The 25,107-nt window shown below is 51.6% G+C and overlaps 16 protein-coding genes across 16 annotated transcripts; 6 read left to right on the top strand and 10 right to left on the bottom strand.

Moving 5' to 3' along the window:
* Positions 1-110: 110 nt before the first annotated feature.
* KL911_003574 (uncharacterized protein) lies at positions 111-1,001 on the bottom strand (the record flags this gene model as incomplete). The annotated part of the gene is made up of 1 exon (XM_043198769.1): positions 111-1,001. One exon carries the CDS (start codon positions 999-1,001, stop codon positions 111-113), a length of 891 nt encoding a protein of 296 aa, XP_043053905.1.
* A 69-nt stretch (positions 1,002-1,070) lies between these two features.
* KL911_003575 (uncharacterized protein) lies at positions 1,071-3,209 on the top strand (the record flags this gene model as incomplete). Its single annotated transcript, XM_043198770.1, has 1 exon — positions 1,071-3,209. The coding sequence occupies one exon, from the start codon at positions 1,071-1,073 to the stop codon at positions 3,207-3,209; it is 2,139 nt and encodes a 712-aa protein (XP_043053906.1).
* A 41-nt stretch (positions 3,210-3,250) lies between these two features.
* KL911_003576 (uncharacterized protein) lies at positions 3,251-4,019 on the bottom strand (the record flags this gene model as incomplete). The annotated part of the gene is made up of 2 exons (XM_043198771.1): positions 3,251-3,467; positions 3,742-4,019. The coding sequence occupies 2 exons, from the start codon at positions 4,017-4,019 to the stop codon at positions 3,251-3,253; spliced, it is 495 nt and encodes a 164-aa protein (XP_043053907.1).
* Positions 4,020-4,192: 173 nt separating this feature from the next.
* On the top strand, positions 4,193-5,994 carry KL911_003577 (uncharacterized protein; the record flags this gene model as incomplete). The annotated part of the gene is made up of 2 exons (XM_043198772.1): positions 4,193-4,315; positions 4,669-5,994. The coding sequence occupies 2 exons, from the start codon at positions 4,193-4,195 to the stop codon at positions 5,992-5,994; spliced, it is 1,449 nt and encodes a 482-aa protein (XP_043053908.1).
* A 16-nt stretch (positions 5,995-6,010) lies between these two features.
* Positions 6,011-6,634, bottom strand: KL911_003578 (uncharacterized protein; the record flags this gene model as incomplete). Its single annotated transcript, XM_043198773.1, has 1 exon — positions 6,011-6,634. One exon carries the CDS (start codon positions 6,632-6,634, stop codon positions 6,011-6,013), a length of 624 nt encoding a protein of 207 aa, XP_043053909.1.
* Positions 6,635-6,811: 177 nt separating this feature from the next.
* KL911_003579 (uncharacterized protein) lies at positions 6,812-8,557 on the top strand (the record flags this gene model as incomplete). Its single annotated transcript, XM_043198774.1, has 1 exon — positions 6,812-8,557. The coding sequence occupies one exon, from the start codon at positions 6,812-6,814 to the stop codon at positions 8,555-8,557; it is 1,746 nt and encodes a 581-aa protein (XP_043053910.1).
* A 34-nt stretch (positions 8,558-8,591) lies between these two features.
* KL911_003580 (uncharacterized protein) lies at positions 8,592-10,037 on the bottom strand (the record flags this gene model as incomplete). Its single annotated transcript, XM_043198776.1, has 1 exon — positions 8,592-10,037. One exon carries the CDS (start codon positions 10,035-10,037, stop codon positions 8,592-8,594), a length of 1,446 nt encoding a protein of 481 aa, XP_043053911.1.
* A 1,117-nt stretch (positions 10,038-11,154) lies between these two features.
* KL911_003581 (uncharacterized protein) lies at positions 11,155-12,378 on the bottom strand (the record flags this gene model as incomplete). The annotated part of the gene is made up of 1 exon (XM_043198777.1): positions 11,155-12,378. One exon carries the CDS (start codon positions 12,376-12,378, stop codon positions 11,155-11,157), a length of 1,224 nt encoding a protein of 407 aa, XP_043053912.1.
* A 273-nt stretch (positions 12,379-12,651) lies between these two features.
* KL911_003582 (uncharacterized protein) lies at positions 12,652-14,489 on the top strand (the record flags this gene model as incomplete). The annotated part of the gene is made up of 2 exons (XM_043198778.1): positions 12,652-12,731; positions 12,872-14,489. The coding sequence occupies 2 exons, from the start codon at positions 12,652-12,654 to the stop codon at positions 14,487-14,489; spliced, it is 1,698 nt and encodes a 565-aa protein (XP_043053913.1).
* Positions 14,490-14,508: 19 nt separating this feature from the next.
* Positions 14,509-14,986, top strand: KL911_003583 (uncharacterized protein; the record flags this gene model as incomplete). The annotated part of the gene is made up of 2 exons (XM_043198779.1): positions 14,509-14,561; positions 14,653-14,986. 2 exons carry the CDS (start codon positions 14,509-14,511, stop codon positions 14,984-14,986), a joined length of 387 nt encoding a protein of 128 aa, XP_043053914.1.
* A 153-nt stretch (positions 14,987-15,139) lies between these two features.
* On the top strand, positions 15,140-16,963 carry KL911_003584 (uncharacterized protein; the record flags this gene model as incomplete). Its single annotated transcript, XM_043198780.1, has 1 exon — positions 15,140-16,963. The coding sequence occupies one exon, from the start codon at positions 15,140-15,142 to the stop codon at positions 16,961-16,963; it is 1,824 nt and encodes a 607-aa protein (XP_043053915.1).
* Positions 16,964-18,019: 1,056 nt separating this feature from the next.
* Positions 18,020-18,976, bottom strand: KL911_003585 (uncharacterized protein; the record flags this gene model as incomplete). Its single annotated transcript, XM_043198781.1, has 1 exon — positions 18,020-18,976. The coding sequence occupies one exon, from the start codon at positions 18,974-18,976 to the stop codon at positions 18,020-18,022; it is 957 nt and encodes a 318-aa protein (XP_043053916.1).
* Positions 18,977-19,105: 129 nt separating this feature from the next.
* Positions 19,106-20,214, bottom strand: KL911_003586 (uncharacterized protein; the record flags this gene model as incomplete). Its single annotated transcript, XM_043198782.1, has 2 exons — positions 19,106-20,131; positions 20,197-20,214. 2 exons carry the CDS (start codon positions 20,212-20,214, stop codon positions 19,106-19,108), a joined length of 1,044 nt encoding a protein of 347 aa, XP_043053917.1.
* A 27-nt stretch (positions 20,215-20,241) lies between these two features.
* Positions 20,242-22,545, bottom strand: KL911_003587 (uncharacterized protein; the record flags this gene model as incomplete). The annotated part of the gene is made up of 1 exon (XM_043198783.1): positions 20,242-22,545. One exon carries the CDS (start codon positions 22,543-22,545, stop codon positions 20,242-20,244), a length of 2,304 nt encoding a protein of 767 aa, XP_043053918.1.
* Positions 22,546-22,614: 69 nt separating this feature from the next.
* KL911_003588 (uncharacterized protein) lies at positions 22,615-23,439 on the bottom strand (the record flags this gene model as incomplete). Its single annotated transcript, XM_043198784.1, has 1 exon — positions 22,615-23,439. The coding sequence occupies one exon, from the start codon at positions 23,437-23,439 to the stop codon at positions 22,615-22,617; it is 825 nt and encodes a 274-aa protein (XP_043053919.1).
* Positions 23,440-23,691: 252 nt separating this feature from the next.
* On the bottom strand, positions 23,692-25,029 carry KL911_003589 (uncharacterized protein; the record flags this gene model as incomplete). Its single annotated transcript, XM_043198785.1, has 1 exon — positions 23,692-25,029. The coding sequence occupies one exon, from the start codon at positions 25,027-25,029 to the stop codon at positions 23,692-23,694; it is 1,338 nt and encodes a 445-aa protein (XP_043053920.1).
* Between the last annotated feature and the right edge of the window lie 78 nt (positions 25,030-25,107).

Below are 25,107 nucleotides of genomic sequence, written 5' to 3' on the forward strand. Positions count from 1 at the left end.
AGACGTTTTTTATTCCGTCCAGGTTGACTGCAGACTTGCAATATGCCGAGGATATATGGCCCATGGACGGAAAGTCGGGGGAATTACAGTCTTTTAATTACATGCAGCGATTATCTAGTTTTGACCAATTTGCGCCCAGTCTCTCGCTCCAGTCCTTTGAGTGCCTTCCATAGCCCCTGGACCTCTTTCTCATCGGGCTGGCCGCACCCAACCCAGCGGATCCGGAACGAGTCGTCGATCAGATACACGTATCCGGCGTATGTGTTTGTCATTAGCAGTTTTTCGCGGTCCTCGCGCGACAAAACGGCGTCTCGGAGCGCAACTAAGAATTTGTCGTGCTGCGACTCCGGGATCTCGGCCCTGAGCTTGCGTGGAGTCACGTATGTGTGGACGAAGTGGTTCGACCATTTCTCGCTCAGTAACAGCTCCACGATTTGCGATTGTGGAAACGATTTGTGGAATTCGTCGATGCCAGTCTTGGACAAGTAGCTATCGTCCGAGTTGGGGATCTTGAAATAGTCGGCTACCATCTCTTTGCCAGAGTCGGCAGAGTACACCTTGAGCACCGTCACCTTGGCCTGTTTGAGCACATCCATCAGCTCGACGTTGCGCTCGCTCAGCGTTCTAGCCAGGAAATTAGGGAAGAAAAGCGACTTGTCTCTCTTGAAAAAGGAAACAGGAGCCTCAAATAGCCGACCCTTCGTCTTCATGTACACATGGAAATCGTACATCCCTCCGTATGCCAACTCTTTCTGGATCTTGTCGACTCGCGTTCGTCTTGTGATTCCGTCGAAGTAGAAATCCCAGATTCGCTTGGGCACATTGAGGTTTTCCTTCGTAAGCCATTTCTTTCGTGGTAGATCTCTCAGGTGCACTGGGGGCTTTTCAAAGCCAAATGGCTTGGTCACCTTGAAAAACCGATGTGGTTTTGGCACTATTTTCGAGATATTGTCTCCCAAATTGCCAAAGAACGAGGCATGCCGTTTGGATGTCAGACTCATTTAGCAGTTTTTTTTTTTCCGTGCTATTTTTTTTGTGCAAAATAACTAATCACGCTTTTTTAGCTGCGGATGCCGTTGAAATTATTCAGACGCAAAGACGACGACGACGACGCTAGTGTCCATTCGGGTGGCTCAGCGGCATCGTCCAAGAAACTGAGCGACTCGGAGTCTCTCAACTTTGACGACACGAAGACTTTCCAGTACTCCTTCAACTCCAACACAAATTCGCTGTTCAGCTCGAAAAACACCGTCTCCACGAGATCTTCCTCACAGCAGAGCTCGCACGGCGCCCAGAAGCAACCCACATTTACATCCATAGGAAAACCTCTGCGAGTGCTCGACGAGGAAGAGTTTGATGACGAAACGGAGGAGGTCGGTACCGTGGCGTCTCTTCGGCGGCCGAAGGAAGCCGGGAGCACCCCTCGAAATACGACTTCGCCAGCTCAAGTCTTAGAAATAGACCTTGACTTGTTGGAGGGCGCGCTGGAAAAACAGTTGCGAACACTGGCACAAACCGTTTCCAACACTTTGATGCGGGTTTCGCAGTCGGTGCTCAATTTGACAAAGGCCTCCATCGAAATAAGCGAGAGCATCAAGCAAACCACCGCCTCGATTGCCAAACACAACTCTCTGGTGTTTCTGCCGCCAAATCACTTCTCAACAGCCTCGTCTCCTGGTCTTGCGCAACTCATCAAAAACGTTCTTTTTCTCGTGGACAATTTGCTCGTGATAGAGGTGTACGACAACTCGAAAGCCCTGGTACTCAAAAATCTACATGACCTTCTGGTCCAGCTGAAAACAGTCGAGAAACTGCCACGGGAGCTGGAGAACTATGTCGCGCTGATGGCTCCCCAAAACTTCCCAGTTGGCAGCTCGTCGAAGCCGTTGGAGAGCGAACAAAAAATAAGCCGCATGATGCAGCTTCTCGTGAAGAAATCCAAGGACCATCTCCTTTCAGACCAGGACGGCTCTTTCATTGCGCCAGTCTTGCGTGGCTTCGTCCACGAAAATCTCAGCGTTGTCACGTTTGTGTTTGGCTTTCCGACGCTCACAAATGAGCACACTGAAATTATTCGCTATTTCTGTACGAGCACAGCCGACCTGCACTTTGTCGCCCAGAAAAATGAAATAAAGCCTGCCGCGTCCACCTTCCATGCTCCGTTCCGCACGCTAGACCCGGACGCAGGTTACGTCCCGATTTCCATGCCCATCGCTTGCAACAGCTCGCTCAAATTGTCAGGCACGCTCGCTGGCTATCTGTACCCCAAGATCCCGAAAAACAACCAGAACGTGCGGCTTCAAAAATACGCCAATTCGCTGTTTGGCCTCACCTGCGCACACGTGATACTGAACGAGACCATCAACGCGGGCGAGAATTATCCATATGTGTCTGTTCCGTCTCCCGTGCTGATCAATTTGTACAAAAACGCTCTTGCCAGCGAAAGACTAAAATACGAGCCGCACTCCGAGGAGTACCAGGCATACGACGCGGCAATTAGACAACTCGACGAAACCTACCCGGAGAGCGAGGTGCGGATCAAAAAGAAGGTCGTCAAGCGCAACCTGCCGCCACAATCTTTCGGCCAGCTGATCTGGGGAGAGCGGCTGGTGGTGGACGATAAACTCTCCGATATTGCCATTGTGAAGATCTGTGACCACACCAAGAAGTTTGTCAATTTCCTTGGAGAGGACCTGGAGCTCAACAAACACGATCCGTCTCTCATGTTCTCCAATTTGTCCGTCAAGGAGACGGTCGACTTGGAAAACTCAAAAGATTTCTCGACGCTTAAGCACGCCGGGCTGGAAGTGTTCAAGGTCGGGGCCACTACAGGCTACACAGACGGCCGTCTGAACGGCCAGAAAATGATCTACTGGTCGGACGGAACACTCAGGACGTCGGAGTTCGTTATTGCAGGGTCCAAAAAACAATTCGCGGCCGGCGGGGACTCGGGAGCGTTCATTCTGACGAAGTTGTCGAATCTGCGTGCCCCGACCGCCGGCAGGAGGTCAATGTTCACCACCCTCCTCGGAAACCTCATGTCTGCGACCCCAGAAACCGGGCTGGGAGTCATCGGGATGCTGCACTCGTACGACGGCGAAAACAAGGAGTTCGGCCTGTTGACGCCAATTCACGACATCCTAGACAGACTGCACGCGGTGACTGGGGTCAGCTGGGGCGTTGTGGGCTGCAATAACGACGACGAGTAAACGTTGAGTAGTAACACATTGTATGATATATTTTCGTCTATTCACTGTGGCAAGTCTTGGGGATCGACATCCTTGATCCAGAGCTTACCCATAATTGGAAGCTTCTTGTAGAAAGTGTCCTGGAACAATGGCCAGTGCTCGGTGAAGGTGAAGATGGCAGCAACAGCGGCACCTCCCCAGAGGGTGAGACTTGGGGCATAGCCAAGCAGCAAGGATGGGGTGAGACCGCCAAAGTGAGGCACCTTCTTGAGCTTGAGGCTTTTGACGTACTGGGGGTTAGAAGAACAGAGTGGCCATATTACTTACGTTGACCATGGTTATTTGGATTTGTTAATTTTTTTTTGACGAAAATTGATTGGTAGAAATTACGGGAGCTCGAGAAAAGATTATATTATCTATTACTCAGCAAATATTTTCTGGTAGCAATTCTCTCGTACAAACAGACAAAACTGGATTAGCGTCTAGAGAGCATCCTTAAAGGAGAGTCTTGGTAGCAGTGTCGCAGTCCGAGGTGGAAGAGACAAAGCTGGACGACTCAGTCGTCTTGGTTGCTGTGTCACAGTCGGAGGACGAGGTGGAGGTGATGATCTCGGTGGTCTTCGTGGCAGTGTCGCAGTCAGACGTGGTCGAGGTCTCGATAGAGCTCTCACAATCTTCATCTTTACCTCCCTTGAATTTCTCCTTCAATTTCTCGAGCTTGTCCTTGTACTTGGAGAGATCGGCCTGGGCCTGGGCTTCAGGCAAGGCAGCTGCAAAGGCTGGACCGGCAACGAGCAGGGACGCACAGAAAATCTTGTTGATGGCAACCATTTTGATCTAGGAGTGTAGTGGAGCGCTGACAAGGGGATGGTGCCTGTTTATATAGTGTTTGGCCTGCTACAGAAAACACAGAACTTGCTAATGGTAGCAGCTGTCGAGCATTTTTTTTAGTTTGGGCATACAGATAATATGGGCGTAAGTCTGGAATTTCTGTGGACGACCGAATGAAACTAGAATGCGGCGCCGCCGTGCCGTCGGGACGACTCAGCTCTGTCGGTTCACCACGTTGCACAGATTCCACGTGTTCTGCATTGCCGCAGAAGTTCCCGGGCCCACTGCAATTTCCTGTGTCCGGCGCTGGATAGTGCCGGTACAGAACACCTGGCTGGCTGTACACGCGGCAGGGCGCATGCCTTCGACAAGGAAATGGAAGCGCATATTCTGTTGCCGAGGAAGAGCGACGCGACGGTCGCGCAAAAATTCAGTCTCCGCGGAGATATATTTCTGGGCCGCGGCAACTATCTGTGATTATCACGCCGGGGCTTTTCCCTGGAAAGTATAAAAGAGCAGAGCAGTTATCCATACAATCATGACGCAGCATCAGTTTCCCCCAGTGGTGGCCACGCGCTGCCTTGAACCGATAAAGTTCACATGCTATTTTGGGACGTTCGTCCAGACCCCGTCGCTCGGCACGCTGCAGGTGCTCACGCACTGTGCCGTTGGAGTTGACCAGGACGGGACTATAGTTTTCGTGAAGGAAAATTGCGCCGACTACACCTCCTATACTCTGAAATTCACCGGCTTGGAGCTGCACGAGGTGCATTTCGTCGACATTGCCGAGTCAGAAACCAAGTTTTTCGTGCCTGGCTTCATCGACACCCACATCCACGCTCCGCAGTTCCCGAATAACGGCATATTTGGCGACTCCACACTGCTGGACTGGCTCGAGAAGTACACGTTCCCGCTGGAGTCGTCGTTTAGAGACCTCACAAGGGCCAACAACATCTACACCCAGGTGATCGAGAGAACGCTCAGCAACGGCACGACCGCGGCAGCGTACTACGCAACGATCCACGCAGACGCAACGAACCTGCTCGCGGACCTGGCTCTCATGCGCGGCCAGAGGGCGCTGATCGGGAAGGTCTGCATGAACCAAAACTCGCCGGCCCACTACATCGAGACGTTCGAGGAGAGCAAGGCCTCGCAGCTGAGCGTGATCGAGCACATTGAAAAAAGAGATCCTGCGGGTAATTTTGTGCGGCCAGTTCTCACGCCACGGTTCGCACCCTCGTGCACAGAAAAGCTGATGAAGTGGCTGGGAGAGCTGCGCAAGTCCCACAACTACCACTGCCAGACCCACCTCTCGGAAAATAAACGGGAAATCGAGGTAGCCAAGGAGATGTTCCCAGCATTCGATTCGTATACAGATATCTATTACAGGTCTGGGCTGTTGGGCCCGAAAACGATCCTGGCCCACTGCATCCACCTGTCGGAGCATGAAAAAGACCTCCTTGCACAGACAGGCTGCGGTGTGTCGCATTGCCCAACGTCCAACTCCTCCATCACGTCCGGCGAGGCCAGAGTCAGATGGCTGCTCAACAGCAACGTCAAAGTTGGTCTGGGAACAGACTGCTCGGGAGGCTTCACGCCGTCTATCCTCCAGGTGGCCAAGCACGCCCTGCTGGTGTCGAACCACTTGGTGATGAAGTCGGAGAACGACTTCGAAAAGCTCAGCACCCACGACGTGCTCTATCTCGCCACGGTTGGTGGTGCAGAGGTGCTGAATTTGAACGTGAAGCTGGGGCTGTTCAAGGTCGGGTACAAGTTCGACGCGCAGCTGATCCAGCTGGACTGCGAGGGCTCGCCGGTCGACACGTTTGAGTTCCAAAATCCGAAATGGGGTCTGCTGAGCCCCGAGGAGTCGCGCGGAAGGTTCCTGGACCTGATCGACAAGTGGATTTTCAACGGTGACGACCGCAACGTGAGAAAGGTGTTTGTGAACGGGCGTTGTGTTGTAGACAAATAGATGGTATTCAAGATGACTAATGGTAGCACAATGCATACAGAACAGGTGTCACGGGGTGGTTCTGCTGCCACTCGGTGATGATGTCTGGAATTTTGTCCTCGAACGGGGGCGCACTGAAATCCTGCAGACTCTTGGCATGGGCGTCCGAAAGCATTCGCGCAAGATCCAGGATGGCCTGTGCTCCTGCCAGCGCACTTCTGTGCTCGTCGCGGATCTCGACGTTGAAACAATGCACCGGCTGTTGTGTCTGGCTTGGCTCGAAGTAGTTCCTGCTGAAGTAGTCTTCCACCACCGAATCAAAGCACCGTTCCTCGCACGTTATCACGACCTGGAAATCCAGCTCGTTTTCGAATTCAGGGTACTCGCTAGGCGGCAATCGCTGAGGTGGCTGGTTATAGTAAGGCCATCTTTCTGGGGCCTTTTTGATGCCAATGTTCCGCTTCGTCATGTCCAACACTCCGTTGGCTTTGTGTATTTTCAGGTCCTGCGTGTTGAGTTTTTCGAGGATCTTCGTGTACGGCGTGCCGAATTCAAACACATTCGGCTGGTCAATCGTGGGACCCGGCAGTCTCACCGACGTGCCCGTTCCGTACGATCTCACCGTGTACCCGGCGTCCTTCAACACCTTGTGGGCCTCCATGGATCTTAAGGTTAGACGGGGGCAAGGACAACTTACCTGTTGTTATTCGAGGCACAAACCGTGCAGAATTTGAGGGACATGGAAAGTGAACGAGAGATGTATATCACAAGAAAAAATAAGTAAAGTGAATTTAATCGAGCGAAATTAAAAAATAAATACGGTAAATAAAGTCCTGCTATGCTCTGGCTCTGGTGGAGCATTTGTTTGTACTCTGCGGCTGTGCTGGCGGACGACTGTTCTTCAGTGGCGGCGTCGCTGAACGACACCAGGGTGGATTTGGATCTCCAGAACCTCACAGACTCGCTCGACGCGAACGAGTCCAGCCTTACCAACGAAGAAAAGTCGTACTTCCTGACCTTTGAAGAGTGGAAGAAGAAGAAAGTCGACGAGTCTCAGATCACGAAAAAAAGATCAGATCAAGAGTCAGGCGAGGAGCTTGAAGGCACCATCGGCGAGGAGATGGAGATCGAAATCTCAATGTTTGGAGGCCCGGAACCAAAAGAGGATACAGGAAAGGTCTACAACGAAAGGTTCAATTTTGCATCGTTCGACTGCGCGGCCACAATTGTCAAGACGAATGCGGAGGCTAAGGGCGCCAACGCCATCCTCAACGAAAACAAAGACTCCTATCTATTGAACGAGTGCAAGGCGAAAAACAAGTACGTAATCATCGAGCTGTGTGAGGATATTTTGGTGGAGGAGGTGCTGCTCGGCAACTACGAGTTTTTCTCGTCCATGTTCAAGGACGTTCGGTTTTCCGTGAGCGACCGGTACCCTGCTGCCTCATGGCAGTCGCTGGGAGAATTCAGAGCTGAAAATATTCGGAAACTGCAGATGTTCAAGGTGGAAAATCCTCTAATCTGGGCCAAGTTCCTGAAGATTGAAGTTCTCTCGTACTACGGCGACGAGTTTTACTGTCCGATTTCGTCTGTGCAAGTCCACGGAAAGACTATGATAGAGCAGCTCAAGGAGGAGGATAAGGAAGAGGTCAAAGCGAATGAAGTCGAGATGGAGAAGCCGGAGGTGGTTCCGGCAGATTTTTACGAAACGCCGTCTTTTAATTTGTCTCTGAATGAGATTGTTTTCTCCCTGAATGGGTCCACGGACGACGATAATTGCAAAATCACTCCGTATTTGGGTCTGGACAGATTTCTCAAGGAACACCAGCAGGAACTATGCGAGGCGGGCGACTCGCCGTCAGAAACAAAGCCAAAGACCACCCAAACCACAGGGACGCAGGAGTCGATCTACAAGAACATCATCAAGAGAATATCGCTGCTGGAGTCGAACGCAACGCTCTCGCTGCTATATATTGAGGAACAGTCCAAAATTCTGTCGAACGCATTCGAAAATCTGGCAAACCGCCAAAATAAAAGATTCAGCACGCTCATAGACCATTTGAACCAAACAATCCTCAACCAAATCGGCAACTTCCGGCTGTTGAACACAGAACTGGCCTTCAATTTCGAGAATCTCTTTAATTACCAACATAGCAAGTTCCGGCACTTGCTTCTCGAGACAGACTCCAAGTTCTCCAGATTCGCGGATTCACTCAGCTTCCAGAAGAAACTGAACTATCTCAATCTCAGCATAATCATCCTCTTGCTCGTCTACATCATCATAACCAGAGATACCTTCATCGAGCCGGAGTTCATAGCTTCTCCATACAGTGCAGGTCCACCGTACAACTCATCCTCTCAGTCCCCCGCGCACTCGCCAACGGTTCCCGTGCGGAAACGTAGGAATTTCGTGGACAGGTTAGTGTTTGGTTCCCGATCCGTCTCTCCTACAGAATACAAGAACGATTACGACTCAGAACATGAGCAACTGGCCGAGCAGGAACAGCCAGAGAAAAAGGAGCCGGACGAATCGTCAGTTGTGATCACCGACATGAAGATAGAAAAGAATGTGAGCGATCTATAGTTTTAAAATATCATGTGCCATTATATTTGTGCAGTTATTGTGGGGTGTTGAGAATCGGCGACGAATCCGGGTATCTCGGCATGCCGGCAGGTTGGTAATACATCTTTCGTTGAGCCAGCTCTTCGTAAGAGGAATCACACGTCGTTTGCGACGAAACGGAACTGAACGAAGAGAACTTGGAAGGCGAGTTGAATGGGGATGAGGCCGACTTGTTGAGAGTTGGAGAATGATATATTTGCACAAATTGAGCTTGTGGCCGAGGCAATTGCGTCAGCTCAGGGTAATGCTCAAGGTTGAGCAATAAGTTGGAAAGCTCGTCTGCCATTGCTGATGATAGGTTTTCGATGTCGTCCAGTTCCTTGCTGTGTTGTAGATGTTCGAGGTGATTTTCGGTGACGAAGTTTTTGATCACCGTGATCACCCCGAGTTGCGAGTACTTCTCGATCAAAACTTCTGCAGGGTTGAGTAGCGATTTCAGAAGCATGAGCGAGATCTGGCGGAGCTGAGAGATTGTTTCCAGTCCTTCGAATCCGTTGATGAATGGACCATATGCGTTGTTGATGCATTCAGTGGACTGGAGGTGGTCCATGTCTGCATCCTGAATATCACTCGTGTCGTCGTTAAAATATTTGAAGCTCTTGGATGGAGTCACTGGCGTCGGCAGCTGTTGTTTGGACTTCGTCCGGTATTTGCTGCTCTGGTACTGAACATAGACAGACTCGAGCCAACTGGAACCTGTCTCGAGCTTGAGCATCGAACAGGCCATCAAGTGCGCAGCAATGCCTATCATGGACGTCTTGTAGTTGAGGTAATTGCGCTCATACAGTGACAGCTCACAGAGGTATCTGCTGATTGCCAAGATGGCGCTCACCGTTGGCGAGTTTGACTTGTACTGGTCCAGCGGCTTGGCGAGGGTTTCTTTCCCGTCGTGGTCGCAGAATTTGATGGACAGCTGGAGGATATCCTCGAGCGAGGTATGGCCTATTGACCAGCCCAAAGTGCTCAGAATGTGAATTTCCATCTCTTTGAACATGCTTTCGTCATAGACGTTGGAGCACATGAGACTCAGTTCAGACACGGTAGGCACCCTTGACTTTTTATCCTCGTACTTGGCCGCAATCCACAAAGCCGTGCATCCGATGAGCTGGTAATGCTGCTTGAACGCGATACGTTTGGCGCAGTATCTGTCTATTATGTTCCAGCACAGGAATAGCGTCTGTGGCTTCAGTTTGAGCGACGCGTGCATTTGTATTATGAAGTTGACCAGGTATGGTCTCATGAACCATTTCACCTCAGGCTGGAGATCAATCATGGCAGCACTGGCCTGAGAGCTGTTTTCCAGAGTCTGCAAATGAGCAGTGATGCTTGCGAGGTACTCGTTTACCACGACTCTGTTTCTGCGATTCTCAATTGCCTCGAGACTCGAGGAGTATTGTTGGGCATGGGCTCTTCTTGGTGGGCCATATGATCTCTGTCGCATATTGGATTGTGAGTTTGGCTTCTGGATACAAGATCCTCTTATAGATCAGGCCTGCTGAACAGTGATTAAAAAAACGATCTCCAAATGTGACCTATCTGGTTTCAAACCTTAAAGTAGATCCGATGCGTGTTCAATTGCTAGATGTGCTGTGTAGCATGTATATCAAACTTGTTCTGGAATTAGCGTAGAATTAAGGCAAAAGTCGGTCGTTTTGTCTTTGTTTCCCCCTTGGATGTGTAAGTTGCAACGGTGGTATCGAAAAGAAAGACGACTGGGGACTTTAGAAAACAAAAGTAATTGAACACGCTAAACACTGCTCTTCAGACAACTGGGAAGAAACGGCAGATATCTTGAAATATGGAAATATCGATTCTTTATAAATGTAGGCTCCCCCTTGTTTGGGCATGTACCACAAAATTTTCGTCTTGAAAGGAGTGCGCGACCCCTTCGGGCACGGGAATTTTTTTTTCGGGGCGGGCGACGCGTAATCTCGCGGGGAAAATAGGGCAACGGGTGACCAACGTCAATTTGCGCCCGCCTGCTATGGCCATATTGTGTCGCGACCGAGGAGCTCTCGAGTTTCAGCTTGGCTTGCGCTGGGCTTGGAGATTGCAGCTGCAGCTCCTTTGGTGCGCGGCGCGCAACCACCCAAAAAAGTATTTTTTCAGATTGCAACAGTTTTCGCGCTCTGCGCGTTCGCGTCGCGTACACAACCCTTGACATGTCATAGTGCCACGGCACCATGACGAGACAGCTGATTTCATCTTACAGACTGGGGCACAATGATATCAGTAGACGTCCATATGTCATGTATCGAGCGTGTCGAGAGCCCAATTTTGCCCGACGCCCGTCTTGGCTCTTGTCAGATTGGTGTTATTTTTGACGAAACGGTTGCAACCCAAAATTCGCTACGGTTAACTTTGGCTTATTTTTATTCACTAAAAAATCAAATATATTTAAGGTCCATACCCTAAAAACCAGGAAGAGCACTTCTTTGCAATGTAGCCTCTCCATAGGAAAGACGTAGCAGAGACAGAAGACCTTGCTATTAGCGATACAGAACATGGCAGCATGGATGCGCCCCTGAGCCGCCAAGCCGCACACACATAAATATTGCTTAGAGCGGCGCTGTAGCTTTTTCTTCTTCCTGTTTGTACGAGTCCGCACCATCAGAGAGGTCCTTCTTCTTCTGCATGAATTTGAACCACCGTGCGTTCTCAAGCCATTGTGTATTCTCAAATAGAGCCCTGACACTCTTGTCGACTTTGATTTTGGTATTCCGGCCGTAAACAGCAGCTGGGTAGGTGATAAGCAAGAGACAGATAGCCAGGGACATCATAAGAGCCTCTAGAATGAAGAAGTAAATTTCTGTGTCTGCCAAATGCCCCGAGAAGCCCTGCGCAAGCTCAATTAGACGGTAGATCGACCGAACAAACACGAGAAGAACTGCAAACGAAATGAAGCCGATGTAAACCAAGAAAATCTTTCTCCTCCTAACCGAAGCATATTGAGGGTCAAAGCAATCATCGCCGTACTTCTTGTAGCTCTTATAACATCTGAACAGGAACACGTACCAAAAGAACTGGAAAAGTCCGATGGAGAAAACTTGGAAAGCAAGACCCCCAACCATGATGTTGGCACCACCACGGGTGCTATCAAGCACATCCAGAGCGCTGGCTGCAACAGCACCACCAGCAGCCTGCAGAGCAATTGCAATCAGGTCGCACATAATGAAAATCATCGAATATTGCATGGGCTTGAGCCAGGAATACATTTGGCCCATGATAATCGTCATCTCACCGATTGTGTAATAAACACCCGCCATGAGAAAACAAGGAGCCAGAGTTAAACAAACCAGTTGGAGAACATAGGCATCAAAAGACGCAATGTTCTTGTTGGACCAAATACGACCGCTATAGCCCAGAACCTCGAGAATCAAACCCAAAGTGAAACAGGTGAAAAACCACCAGTTTTTGTAGATGGCCCCGTAAATGAGCTGTATGGCAAGGAAGATACTCATCACAACTAGCAGGGCAACGTTTCCAGCCAAATTTGGAGCATTTCCTCCGTAGTTGGCATTATCGTCATACAGCTTTTTCATATATGCCGACGCAACCGCAGCCTGAGCAGAGACGCTTGATGCCACTCCAGGGTCCGTGATAGTCGCCGCAGCCTGAGCTAGAGAGTAGTACGACATTGTGGCCTCTGCCTGCGCGGCAATGAGGGACATACTCTTCGAGGTGGCCTTTACTGTGGCAGTCGCGAGGACCGACGTTGCCGACTCGTAGACAGAGGCCGCAGAAGCGAGCACGGATGAGTAAGACGCAAGTTCTGTTGTCATGTGTGGGACGTTTGGTATTGGGGATCCTTTGGAGTAATGAAAAGAAGACAGTGAGGACAGAAAAGGCGCAGTATGTATGAGGAACCACTAGTATCGACGAAAAAGGCGCAGTCGAAGAATATTTAGGAAAACTCCAAATATGACTGTTTTAGCCGTGCAAGGTAACGTTTTTTTTTCTGGGCAAGAGTTTTATCATTTGTTTTGATACCTTTCAACAATGTATTTTTTTCCTAGTAGATTTCTTTTGCTGCATATCGATATAGTTCTAATACAATGCAGCTCGGATCTAAATTCGACTTGCGTCGAGACTCGGAACAAACTGGGACTTCGGAAGCTAACAAAACACGAGTCACGTGACTGGAGATGATTCCCCAAGTGTGGATCGTAACGGTGGATACAAAAAGGCGGCCGCCAAAGTTGAAAAATGACAGCACACTATGGCCCCTAACTTCCTGATCATTGTCGCTGACGACCTCGGGTTCACCGACCTAAGCCCCTTCGGTGGAGAGATTTCTACCCCCAACCTGCACAAGCTGGCTCTTGACGGCTACCGGTTCACGCAGTTCCACACCGCATCTGCATGTTCTCCCACGAGATCAATGCTGCTGTCAGGAACAGACAACCATCTTGCCGGACTCGGCCAGATGGCCGAGTTTGCTAGAAACTACCCGGAGAGGTTTAAGGGAAAACCCGGCTACGAGGGTTATCTGAATGACAGAGTAGCCGCGTTGCCCGAAATCCTGCATGACGCCGGATACTATACTTTCATCTCAGGAAAATGGCATCTTGGGCTGGATTGTCCTCACTGGCCTGTCCGGCGTGGTTTCGAGCGTTCCTTCACGCTGCTGCCTGGAGCCGGCAACCACTACAAGTACTTTCCGAAGTCCAAAGACGGCGGCGAGCCTGTAGGGTTTATGAGGCCGCTTTATGTGGAGGATGACAGGCAGCTCGATCCGTATGATCTACCGGAGGACTTTTACAGCACCCACCTGTACACAGACAAGGCTCTGGACTTTCTGCAGGACGAGAAACGAGCCGGCCGGCCTTTCCTGGGTTGTTTGACTTACACTGCCCCACATTGGCCGTACCAGGCTCCACGCGAGGTGATCAGCAAATACAAGGGGCGCTACGATTCGGGACCGGCAGTGTTGCGTCGCGAGAGACTGAAACGCGCGCTCGAGCTGGGAATTATCCCCGACGGCATCGAGCCCCATCAGGTGGAAACTCACCGCGACAAGACGTGGGAAGAGCTGAGCTGCGAGGAAAAAAAAGTCGAGGCACGGATCATGGAGATCTACGCTGCCATGGTCGAGGTTCTTGACGCTGACGTGGGGCGCGTGGTGGACCACCTGAAAAAGACGGGCGAGTACGACAACACGCTGATTCTGTTCATGTCGGACAACGGAGCCGAGGGCATGCTTTTGGAAGCCATGCCGTTGTGGATGGAAAGGACAGAAAATGCCATTCGTGCTCACTACAACAATTCCTACGAGAACCTGGGAAACAAGGACTCTTTTGTGTGGTACTCGGACCAATGGGCACAGGCCGCCACCGCCCCGTCGTACATGTACAAGATGTGGGCGTCCGAGGGGGGCATCCGGTGTCCTCTGATTGTGAGGTATCCGAAATTTGCCCTTCCTGCAGGCAGCGTGAGCTCCGAGTTCTGCACGGTGATGGATATTTTGCCGACCGTGCTGGAACTCGCAGGCGTCCAGCACCCGGGCACAGAGTACCGCGGCCGCAAAGTGCTCACGCCTAGAGGAAAATCGTGGGTGTCGTATCTCAAGGGAGGAGACAGGATCCACGACGAGGATAGTGTCACTGGCTGGGAGCTGTTTGGGCAGCAGGCTCTGCGCAAGGGCAAATACAAGGCGCTGTACATCCCCAAGCCGTATGGCCCTGGAAAGTGGCAGCTTTTTGATCTGTCAGCAGATCCGGGCGAGATCCACGATCTGGCCGAGTCGCATCCAGACAAGCTCAAGGAGTTGCTGGATCACTGGGTCCAGTACGTGGCGGAGACAGGGCTGGTGGAGTTCAGCTCGGACGCGGCCACTTTAGTGGAAATTGAAAACCACAAGCCTTATATCCACAGAAAAGTGCCAGAAAATTAGAGAAAAAAAAGTATTTAGAATGAGTGAATTTGATTTGGAAGAGCCTCTTACATCGACCGCCCGCCCACGTAAGTAGCCACCCCCTCACCTTCCCCTCTCCCACGCTAACCCCAGTGACCGACTCCGTGCTGACCGTGCGGATCATCAAGTCGTTTCCGTACAGAAACGTCCGCAACCACGTGTTTCCGCACGTCGACCTGAAAAACACCACCCCAAAACAGCTGTTTGACACAATCATTAACACCATCAACACGACAGGCGCCCTTAGACCGTACAGAGGCGTGGACTACGACACGCTCAAGATCTACACACACGCACACGGCAGCAAGACGATGAATCTCGTGATCAACATGGATCACGACGAAGACTGGATCCTCGACCTCGACGACAACACCAGAACACTGGTGGATTACGGGATTGCCAACGAGACCGAATTGAGCATCTTCAACCGCGCAGAGTACGAGAAGTTCAAGGCCAACCCGGAGGAGAAGTGGTAATGCTTACATAATCCACCAGTTCCTATGGTCGAGTACGTAATCATGGGGCTATGGCGAAAATAAATACGCAAAATAAAAGGGTTTAAAAACCATATTATCTGATGCCACAGTTTTTCTTTTAAATTTTAAACGCTCTTTCGTTCCATATACAACATGAGTGTGCTTCAGAAGGTATGCAAGAGTCCAGACTCAAATGATCTGGAGCAAGTAATGAGCAACAGCATTATGTCGAGGGCTTCCTCGCAACAGGAAATTCAACGGACTGACAATTCAACACCCGAAGATACCCCTAACAAATCCATAGTGACGCCATTCCTCACCAGCCATTTGCAAGACCAGGACGACTGCGAAAAAAGATTTTGCTACAGACACAATCCCAAAGTGCGGTTCGACCGCCGTTCTGACGAGACAAAAATGCGGGAAATCCAGTCCGAGCTTGAGAAGCTCCCTCGCCGAGATAAAGAGGCGATTACCCACGTATGGTCGATTTTCAGTGCCGCTCCCACGCAGCACCGCAGTCTCATCCTCAAAGGGTTGCTCAGCCAGTGTTGTTTCCCGCAACTGTCGCTCATTTCGCAAGAAGTTTCCAAGCTGATCAAAATCGACTTCATCGAGGCGCTACCGAGCGAGATAGCCCTCAAGATCCTTTGCTATTTAGACTGCCAGAGCCTCTGCAATGCTGCCCAAGTTTCCACTAGATGGAAGCAGCTGGCTGACGATGACAGGGTCTGGAGATATATGTGCGAGCAGCACATCGACCGCAAATGTCCTCAGTGCGGGTGGGGGCTGCCTTTGATGGCTGTCAAGAAATTACAGGAATGCAGCCGCAGACGTAGAAGCAACGACATGGACACTCCCGAATGTATTGTCGAGCGGCTGCCGCCAAGGCTAGACGACTGCAAACCAGATGTCAAGAGACAGAAGGTCAACAAGAAACGGCCTTGGAAGGCAGTTTATTCGGAACGATACACGGTTGAGCGCAATTGGAGAAAGGGATTATACAAGATAAAACGGTTCGAGGGCCACATGGACGGCGTTCTGTGCTGCCAATACGACAACAACAATCTGCTGATGACGGGGTCTTACGATAAGACCATTAAGATTTGGAATGTGGAGACAGGAAAACTGCTGCGCACGCTGACAGGCCACACACGAGGCGTGCGCACACTCGCGTTTGATGACCAGAAACTGATAACAGGAGGGTTGGACTCCACCATCAAGGTCTGGAACTACCGGACTGGTCAGTGTATCTCCACATATACGGGCCACGAGGAAGGCGTGATCAGCGTGGATTTCCACGAGAAACTGATCGTGTCTGGCTCGGCAGACAACACGGTCAAGGTCTGGCACGTCGAGTCGCGCACATGTTACACACTGCGTGGTCACACAGACTGGGTGACTTGTGTAAAGATCCATCCGAAGAGCAACACGCTTTTCAGCGCTTCGGATGACTCCACGGTGCGCATGTGGGACCTGAACACGAACGAATGTTTGAAGGTGTTTGGAGGAGTCGAGAACAACGGCCACGTCGGCCAAATCCAGTGTGTCATACCATTTTCGCTGAAGGACGCCATTGTGACCGATTTCGATGAGAAATTGACCGACGAAACCGAAAAGCAGACTGAAGAACAGATCCAGAGCGACCAGGACTCTGTTCTGCAGAACCCAGAGCTTCCATCCCACCTCCTAACAGCTTCCTTGGATAACACCATCAAGCTCTGGGACCTCAAGACCGGTAAGTGTGTCCGGACGCAGTTTGGCCACATAGAGGGTGTTTGGTCCATTGCAGCAGATACTTTCCGGATTGTCAGTGGGGCCCACGACAAACTCATCAAGGTCTGGGACCTGCAAACGGGAAAATGCATGCACACGTTTGCTGGTTCCAGTGCGCCAATCACGTGTGTGGCACTGGGAGATTCGCGGTTCGTCTGTGGTTTAGAGAACGGTGACGTGAAAATGTATTGTTTCGATGCATAGCTTTATAATAAAACACTGGTTAGCGAATAGGATGTTACAATATTAAACAGCACAACGATGAGTCCGTAGATGAACGTTAGCCACGGGTTCAATCCGAACCGACCACTTTTGTAAATTTCGGCCAGGAGCAGGCCAATCAGCGAACCCGACAATAACGCCTGAATCATTCCAGCCAGCACATAGACCCCGACGATGGCCACCAGAGCAGTCCCCTTTTTTTTGCTGTTCTTGTTGTTCTTGTAGTATGTGAAAGAGGCGATCAATGCGGCAGCCAGATAGAACGCAGTCATCAAAATGATGCACCAGAACACTGTAAATTTGATCACGTCTCTGGTGTAGTAGAGAGAGTACTTGCTTAGCGGCCATCCTAGGGCAGGGAATCGGGGTGCAATGTATCCGACGGGCACATATGACATGAATATACGGAGTGAGAAACGAAAGTAATGTAAAATAATATAAAATAATGCAAAATAAATGTCAAGCTCGCTTACATAATGCGATCCGGCCAGGGGTACGAAGATTAGATTGTTACTGGCGTGCCACAAGATTTGCTTGGTGACACAGTGTTGACCGAAAATGAACGGAAAGCCAAACGACACGGTCAGGTATTTGCTGGAATTGATAGGAGCTAGTGCTCAGAGAATTGGCTCATTTTCATTTATAATGTGTTAGGTTTTCGGGCTGAGTCTATTTGAGATCCGGGGCTCATATGATGTTAGGCTGGCTTACAGGGAGACCGCGGGACGGTTTTAGCAACCCATCTACATTGCTGGAATGATGCCAAGTAATGAAAGGTTACCAGCTAGAGTTAATCTCAGATGCACTTTAAGATCTACTAACATTGGAGGCACCCCTAACGTTTCGGAGGTGACTGTTGGCGCAACAATAGCGGAGAAAGCACGGAACCGCCAGTTTCGCATCATCTGAGATAGGAGCTCTTGTCTTGTGCTGAATATGAATAGATAGGTAAGAGACCACATCCAGTAACCACTCCAGAGACATTGTTCACATCACAGAAAGCACCATACCATTTCCTTTAATTGGTCTATACACTCGTCAATCCGTCTCCACCTCGTCTTTTAGGCGTTTGATGCATTTGAGAACAAACAGGCGAGCGTCCAGAGCGTTGAAGCGCACGTTTTCCATGCTCATACTAATTTTATGTTTCTCCTCTGCGTTCAGCAACCGTGCTACCAAAATCGCAGTGAACCCAGCGACGCTAATACCGCAGTCCGACCCATTGCTCTGCTGTGGCGGGTGCGCGTCGACTGCAATTCTAAACTTGGCACCAAAATACCGCTCAATCTTGCTGACAAGCTGTTTTGTCTCCTGCTCGTTTGCAGACTCCATTGAGTCGTAAACCATAGCCAGCCGGTCCTCGACACTGAGCACCACCAGGGACCAGTGATAACCGCCTTCAGCTACCCCAAGGTCCTCGTTATCGTTCAGAGGCATAAACACAAATTTCGCCTTTTCGATCGGCGGAAGAACGCCTTTGAGCTGGGTTGGCTCCGGATGATGGGCCAGTAAAAATGTAAAGGTAGGCATTAGTAATATTATGCTCGTTTCTATCATTTGCTTGTTGGAAAAGCGAATTCGTCGTCTCAGCGTCGGCTCAATGTGCACACGAGTGATATATTCGTAGATGAAAGCCAAATTGTTGTCATTCAGCCACTCGTCGTCTCGAAGATTCAGAATATCCTCGCGATATACGGTGATCTCGTGGAATTTGAGCACTTTATCGTCACCAGAGCACAGCTCCTTCACGACAGACCACTCGGACCGCGGACTCTTGCGCTGTCGTCGTTGTTTATGCTGCCGCTTTTCCCGTTTCTTTCGTGCACGGGCACTTCCGTTGCCTGCCATCTCGCGCTCGGGAAGTTCAGCTATCAGCTCGTCATCCGCAGGCTCCAGCTGATCAAAGCCATTTGTATACAGGGGACCGATCTCAAACGCCTCTTCCGCATCAGGACACAGAAAGTAGCCCCTGTTGGCACTGAAGACAGTGTTCATATATTTCACAGAAGAGTGGAAAAAAGTCCACCCTAACACCCACAAGAACACAGAAACCTACATCTCGCACCACACTCGTTTTTGCAACGGGTTATTTTAGGTACATAGCACTAGAAAGTGCGCTCGCCATCATATATTACCGTTCAACAATGCCTCAATCGCCCCCTCCACGGACCCACCGCTTCTTCTGAGCGCACGCACGTTACTGTCAAAATCGAAAAATCCCATATCGTTCAACTGACGCAACTGCACCTCAAACACCTCTTCTGGCGGCCTATTATCGACTGGAGCAGCGAGACCAGGGAATCCGCCCAATGCCCCCAGTCCACCAAGGCCGGCACCCATGTTTCCGCCCAATAGGGCGGCGAATGGGTTGGCAGGGGCAGTGGATCCCGTGGTGGAACCGGATCCTGAGCCAGACCCAGAGCCAGACCCAGTGCCGGACCCTGATCCGCCAGCATTAGTGGTCGAAGCGCTGTTTCCCGCTTCCGTGGACGCTCCACCCGGAGCAGGGAAGGCAGGCGCAGAGGGACCGCCCATGCCTCTCTGCATTTGCATCATGGTTCTCATCATTTGTGGATTAGTCAACATGTTGCGGAAATATTCACTCTGCAACATTTCTCTGGCCGCAGGGCCCATCGCGCTCAACTGAGGCGACTGCTGGATAAGAAAGTCCAGCATTTGCGGATCAGAAAGCATCGCACGCATGCTTTCCTGGAACATTGGGTTCTCCATCATCTGTTCCATTTGAGATTCGTCCGGAAGCTGCATTCCGTCGGCCCCGAAGCCCAGAGACTCCATCGAAGGCATAGGCACGTTCAGGCCCGCATAACGTGCGCCGGTAAGCCCGGCCAGCGGGTTGAATGCGCCTTGGCCGGCAGCGATGTTCTGTGGAATGCTCGTGTCGGAGTTTGCCCCCGGCTGTCCACTTGAGGCCGCTCTTGATTCCGGGCCTGCGCTGCCGCTTTTTGCCGCACCCTTCACCAGATGGATAGTGTGGCCGTCCTGAATCTTGTACGCGGCAACGGTTTCCGCATCCTTCAGCACTTTGCCCGAATAGATGAGTCTTTGCCTATCAGCAGGAATCTCTGTTTCTCCCGCCAACTGCTCTTTCACCTCCGCGATCGTCGACGAAGGCGAAAGACTCACTTCGTACTTCTTGTCGCCGGACGATCTGCGTGTTAGCGACGGTCTGAGAGCGGTACTTACTTGATCGTTACTTTAATGGTCTCACTCATAACAATATACTACATTATTTTTCCACGTTATTCTACAACCTTGTGAGCTGGCGCGTCGATCGACGCGCCGTTATGGCTCAGCAGTTCCATCGCAGCAGCGTCGCCTCGGCGCAGCTCCGGCAGCTCCAGCACGTCGGCCACGAGCTCCCACGGGTCCCGCGATCCACCCCATCTGAGGACCTGGTTCTGGAACTTGTCACCACCAGCACGCGAGAACGGATCTTTAGCAAAGAGATGTTCCCAGATCCGCGTCGCAATCACCCTGTCGAACAGATACGAATAGTACATCGCGCCGTACGAGTATAGATGGCCGAACTTTGCTACCCACGACGACTCATCGTCCTTGAATGCCTCGAAGTGGCGCTCCACGTCGTGGTAGCAGCGCAGAGGGTCAAAATTGTAGTCGATTGCTCCGTGTAGCTGCTGGTCCAAATACGCCATTTTAATCTGACTGAAGGTCTCGCTCTTGTCGAGGAACGAGTGGTCGGCTTGGTGGCGGCGGAGAATGTCCAATGGGAGCGGCTCGCCGGTCTTGTGGTGGCGGGCGAACGAGAGCAGCACGCGCTCGTCTTTGGCGAAAAACTCCATCAGAATCGACGGCAGCTCGACAAAGTCTGTGGGACATCTTGTTCCGCTGACGTTATGCAAATTTGTGCGACCCAGCATCGAGTGCATCGCATGACCCATCTCGTGGAAAAGCGTTTCCACCTGAGCAAGAGAGAGCAGACATTTTTCATGGTCTCCGTGGACGTGTTCGGGCTGGAAATTACACACAAGCGAGATCACAGGCAGCTGGAACGTGTCGCCGCCATGTTTTTTCGTCTGAACCGTGGGTAGTTTCAAATTAAAAGGATCGTTCTCGTCCAATTCCTCTGGATATATTTTTCGCGAGCAGCAGATAGTGAAATGTGCTGGGTTCAGCGTCTTGTTGGATCTGTAGAACAGGTCCATATAAATAATGCCCACAAGGCCGTCCTTGTCGCTCGTAGCCTCAAACTTGCGCACGCTCGGCTCCCAGACCTCGCCTGGCTGCACTTTCGCCGGTCGCAGCTCGATACCGTAAATGCTCTTGAAAAGATCAGAAAGACCTTGCACAACGGTTCCCAGAGAGAAGTATGCACTGATGTCCTCGATACACGAGCTCTTCTGACGGCTCAGATATTTGGAAGCCAAGTACTCGCGGTCCCATGGCCTAATCTCCTTGATCGGGTCACTTTGTATGTTGAGGCTTTTTGCTAGCACTTTGAGCTCCTCCTCGACCTCTGGCCGGATCTCTAATGCCAGCTTCTCCAAAAAGCGTCTCACGTTCTCAGGCGACCGCGCCATCTTGTCGTTTAGCTGGTAGGCGCCGAAACTGTCATGCTGGAACTGTGCAGCCAGAAGTCGTCGATAGATCACCAAATGCGTCAGCCGCTTGAGCTGGATCGGTTTCGCCGTATGCATGGCAACCCACACACGCCGCCGCACGTCTCTGTTCGGACAAGTTTGCAGAACCTCCATCGGGACGTGTCCATAAAGCGGGATCTTGACGCCCTTGGTGGTCACGTGAATGTATTTTTCAAGTTCCGGTGTGAAATCGCCCTCCTGGACCTCTGACTTCGGAACCAGCACTTCTGCCGACTCCACCTCGTACACTTCATCTGCAAACTGCTGGCCAACCTCGGCAATGTGCTGGCTCAGCTCCACGTACGTCGACTTGCCCTCGCCGGCGAGTCCAAGCCCAGCCTTCTGGAAGTCCGCATACAGCAGCTTGCCCACGCTGATCTCTTCCATGCTCAGCTCCTTGCTAAGCTCTGGGTCGTGCAACACGCGCTCGAGCTTCAGATACATCTCCTCAGACGTATTCAGCTCGTTCATGAACCGAAACATCTCCTTGTGGCAGTCGGCAGCTGCGTTAACGAACGCCTTGTTGGGGTGCGCCACGCGAACGAATTCGCACAGATCTATGACACGACACAGAATGTCGCTGAGTCTATCCAGGTTTCTGATATATTTGCGCAGACCAGCGGCCGAATCGTCCGCTATGATGGATACGGTGAGTTGCCGAGCTCGGAGAAGAGACTCTTTGCAGAACTCCAAAAGCCCAGACGGCCGCTTCAGATAGGGGTTCAGAAACATGCCTGCCGAGCCCGACGTGTAGTTGTGAAACCCAAACGGCAGCCCCGGGCGTTTGTCCTTGTACTGTCTCCAGGTGTCTGGGTCGTCGAAGACGCGTCTAGCAAGGTCGTTGGGCTGCGGCGTGAACCGACGACACGACTGCCACGAAACTCTGCCAACGACAGGCCTCGCGCAGCGCCACGTCTGCCGAGCACTGACTTTTGTGGGAAACATGTATTAAAAAAAAAAATAGCGATCCAGGCTAATAAATTTGACCAATATTTCTTCGCCCTTACATAATCATCAATTTCCTGCCCTGGCTATATAGTCGTCGAAAATGGCTCCTGCCAGGCGCAGGAAATGCTTGCGGAAATCGCTTGTTTTTTCGTGCACGGGCACCTCGTACGTGTAGACCTCCGAGCCCAGTCGCAGGTCGCCCGAAACCAGTGCAACGTGTTCTTCTGCCGGAGGGTCGGATAGCGTCTCCGTGGGCACGGCTCCGTCCTCAATCGCGCGGCTCTCGACGTCGTCGTCGAGCGACGACTCTGCGCTGTTGTCCTCGCACATCTCTTCTGGCGTTAGATTGTTGTCAGAGCTCGGCGTCTTCACCACAACGTAGTCCCCGTTGTCCATGGTCACCTGATGATATCGCACCAGGGGAGGCGATGGATACACGGCAGTCGGATATGCCAGTGGGTAGGCGGGTGGATAGTCGGGGTAATACCCAGGGAGAGGAGCGTAGAGAGGCTGTGGCGGAGGATATGGCCGCGTCAGCACACGATGCCCTCGCAGAGGAGCCGATCTCATGGCCAGGCCGTGTCGCAAGCGGCCATGGCGAATATCCAACGGAGGAGGCGGCTTGGCTCTTTGCAAGCGCGGCAGATCCTTGCGGACACCTAGACCGGGCGAACGCCTGCCTTCTGCGGGGCTCGTGCTGCCGGCACGCTCGTTGATCAGACGCTTCTGCTCTGCCTCGATGGATTTGCTTTGGCGCACCCGGCTCATGTTTCTGTCGCTGAGTGGCGGCAAACCGGGCGACACGATGTGGTACGCGATTTTCTCGAGCTCTGCCTTGGATCGCTTGCCAAGGTCCAGCGCTGGCGGTTTTGACCTGCTGTTGGCACACATTTGAAGGGGTATCAGTGGACGGCCACTTGGACAGTTTGGATATCAATGCAGCGAGATAGCTCTATAGAGGCCAGTGGCTCGTGGCGGCAATCTCCGTGTGGTACCTGGCTTTGTCGCCTCGTGTATTTCTTCTGACACAGAAAATTGCCAGCGTGCGGTTTTTATGGCTGGTTGCAAAATTTGAAATCGGTTGCCGCGAGCCGCACGGGCGTGCGATGAATTTCCTGCTTGCACTTGGTTTCAAATATGTAGCTAAATGTTTCGGTGCTTGTATTCTACCCAATCGAGGCCCAGAGTGCGCAAAATTTTGCGTTCGTCAAAACTCTCGACAAGGGATTTATCTGCAGCCAGAAACAGGCCTTTGTTGCTCAGATGATACCCCTTGATCTGAGCAAGCAACCTCAGACACCTGTTGAATATGTCGTTCCCGACAAAGTAGATGGTCGATGCTCCCAGTTCCGCGTGCGGGATGCCAATTATGTCTAACCGACGACATTTTTGTGCTCCTGGCAGCTTGCAGCCGCCGTTGAACTTGTGCATTGCGGGCGAGACTTCTGTCATGGAACAGACTATGAATCCGGACTCCTGGAGCCTGCGAGTGAGTTTGTACAGGTTCTCGTGGACCTGGCTCGCCTCGTTGACGTTCTCCGTGTAGACAATGAGGTCGATGTCGCCGCTCGCCTCAGCTCCACGCCGATACGACCCCATGAGCATTACTTTCAGGTTTTTGTCTATTTCTTCCGCCTCTTTCACCACGAAATTGTAATGCCTTTCCACTTCCGTGCGTGGTATCCGCTCGTTCCAGTCGTCATAGTGCAGAATTCCCAGTTTTTGGGCGTCCGTGAGACTTGCATACATTTCTTGGTCGTGCAAAATGTCCTGAATACTTCTGTAGCCCGCCTTGACAAACCGGTACGCCGTTTTGTCCCCGACGCCGTATATTTTCCTGAATTGCGTCATCAGCTGGTACCGCTCGTCGCCCATCTCCTGCTGTTTCAGCGTTTCAAGCTTTGAAAACGTGCCCGTTTGTAGGATCTCCTCCACGTGCTGCGCAATGCCTCCGCGGTCTAGTCCGAACCGTTTGAGGTCCTGCGCACTTGTCAGCGGCTTGTCCAAGCTCTCGATCGCGCTGATCGCCAGCCGGTAGTTCTTGATGCGGAAAGCGTTGTTTTTGTCGAAAAACTGCATCAGCTCGTATATCCTAATGGCTTCCTCAAACCGCTCCACCACCTTGGCGTTGTTCGCAAACTCGCCCATCCGACCTTTTTCGCCGTGCGCTCCCATGCTCAAAAATCCAACCAGACGCTGGTCCGCCTTGTGCGGGTCGCTTGCTTCCAATTGCTCTGGCTCCCTTGAAACTTCCTGCTTTTTCTCATCAAAGCTGTACCTATACTGGTCAAGAGGCATCAATCGCCTGTTCACAAGCGAGTCCACCACCCACTCGGGACTGACGACCGGCTGCTCGCGGTATTTGGCTCCCACCGAGCTGTCAAACTTGGCCCTGCTAAACGGCCTGGTCACCACCACTATTGAGTCCGGGCTCTTTACCACAGAGTCCAGAACTGCCCCCTGCCGTTTCCAGATATCCATGCGGGCTCGATCGACTTTCGACCGCGACCGCGGCACCACCACGAGTCTCACCCCCTGAAGTATTTTTTCTTGTCCACC

Source organism: Ogataea haglerorum (assembly GCF_019207285.1).
Source record: "Ogataea haglerorum isolate 81-453-3 chromosome Unknown 81-453-3_NODE_9_length_481884_cov_97.824832, whole genome shotgun sequence".
NCBI lineage: Eukaryota > Fungi > Ascomycota > Pichiomycetes > Pichiales > Pichiaceae > Ogataea > Ogataea haglerorum.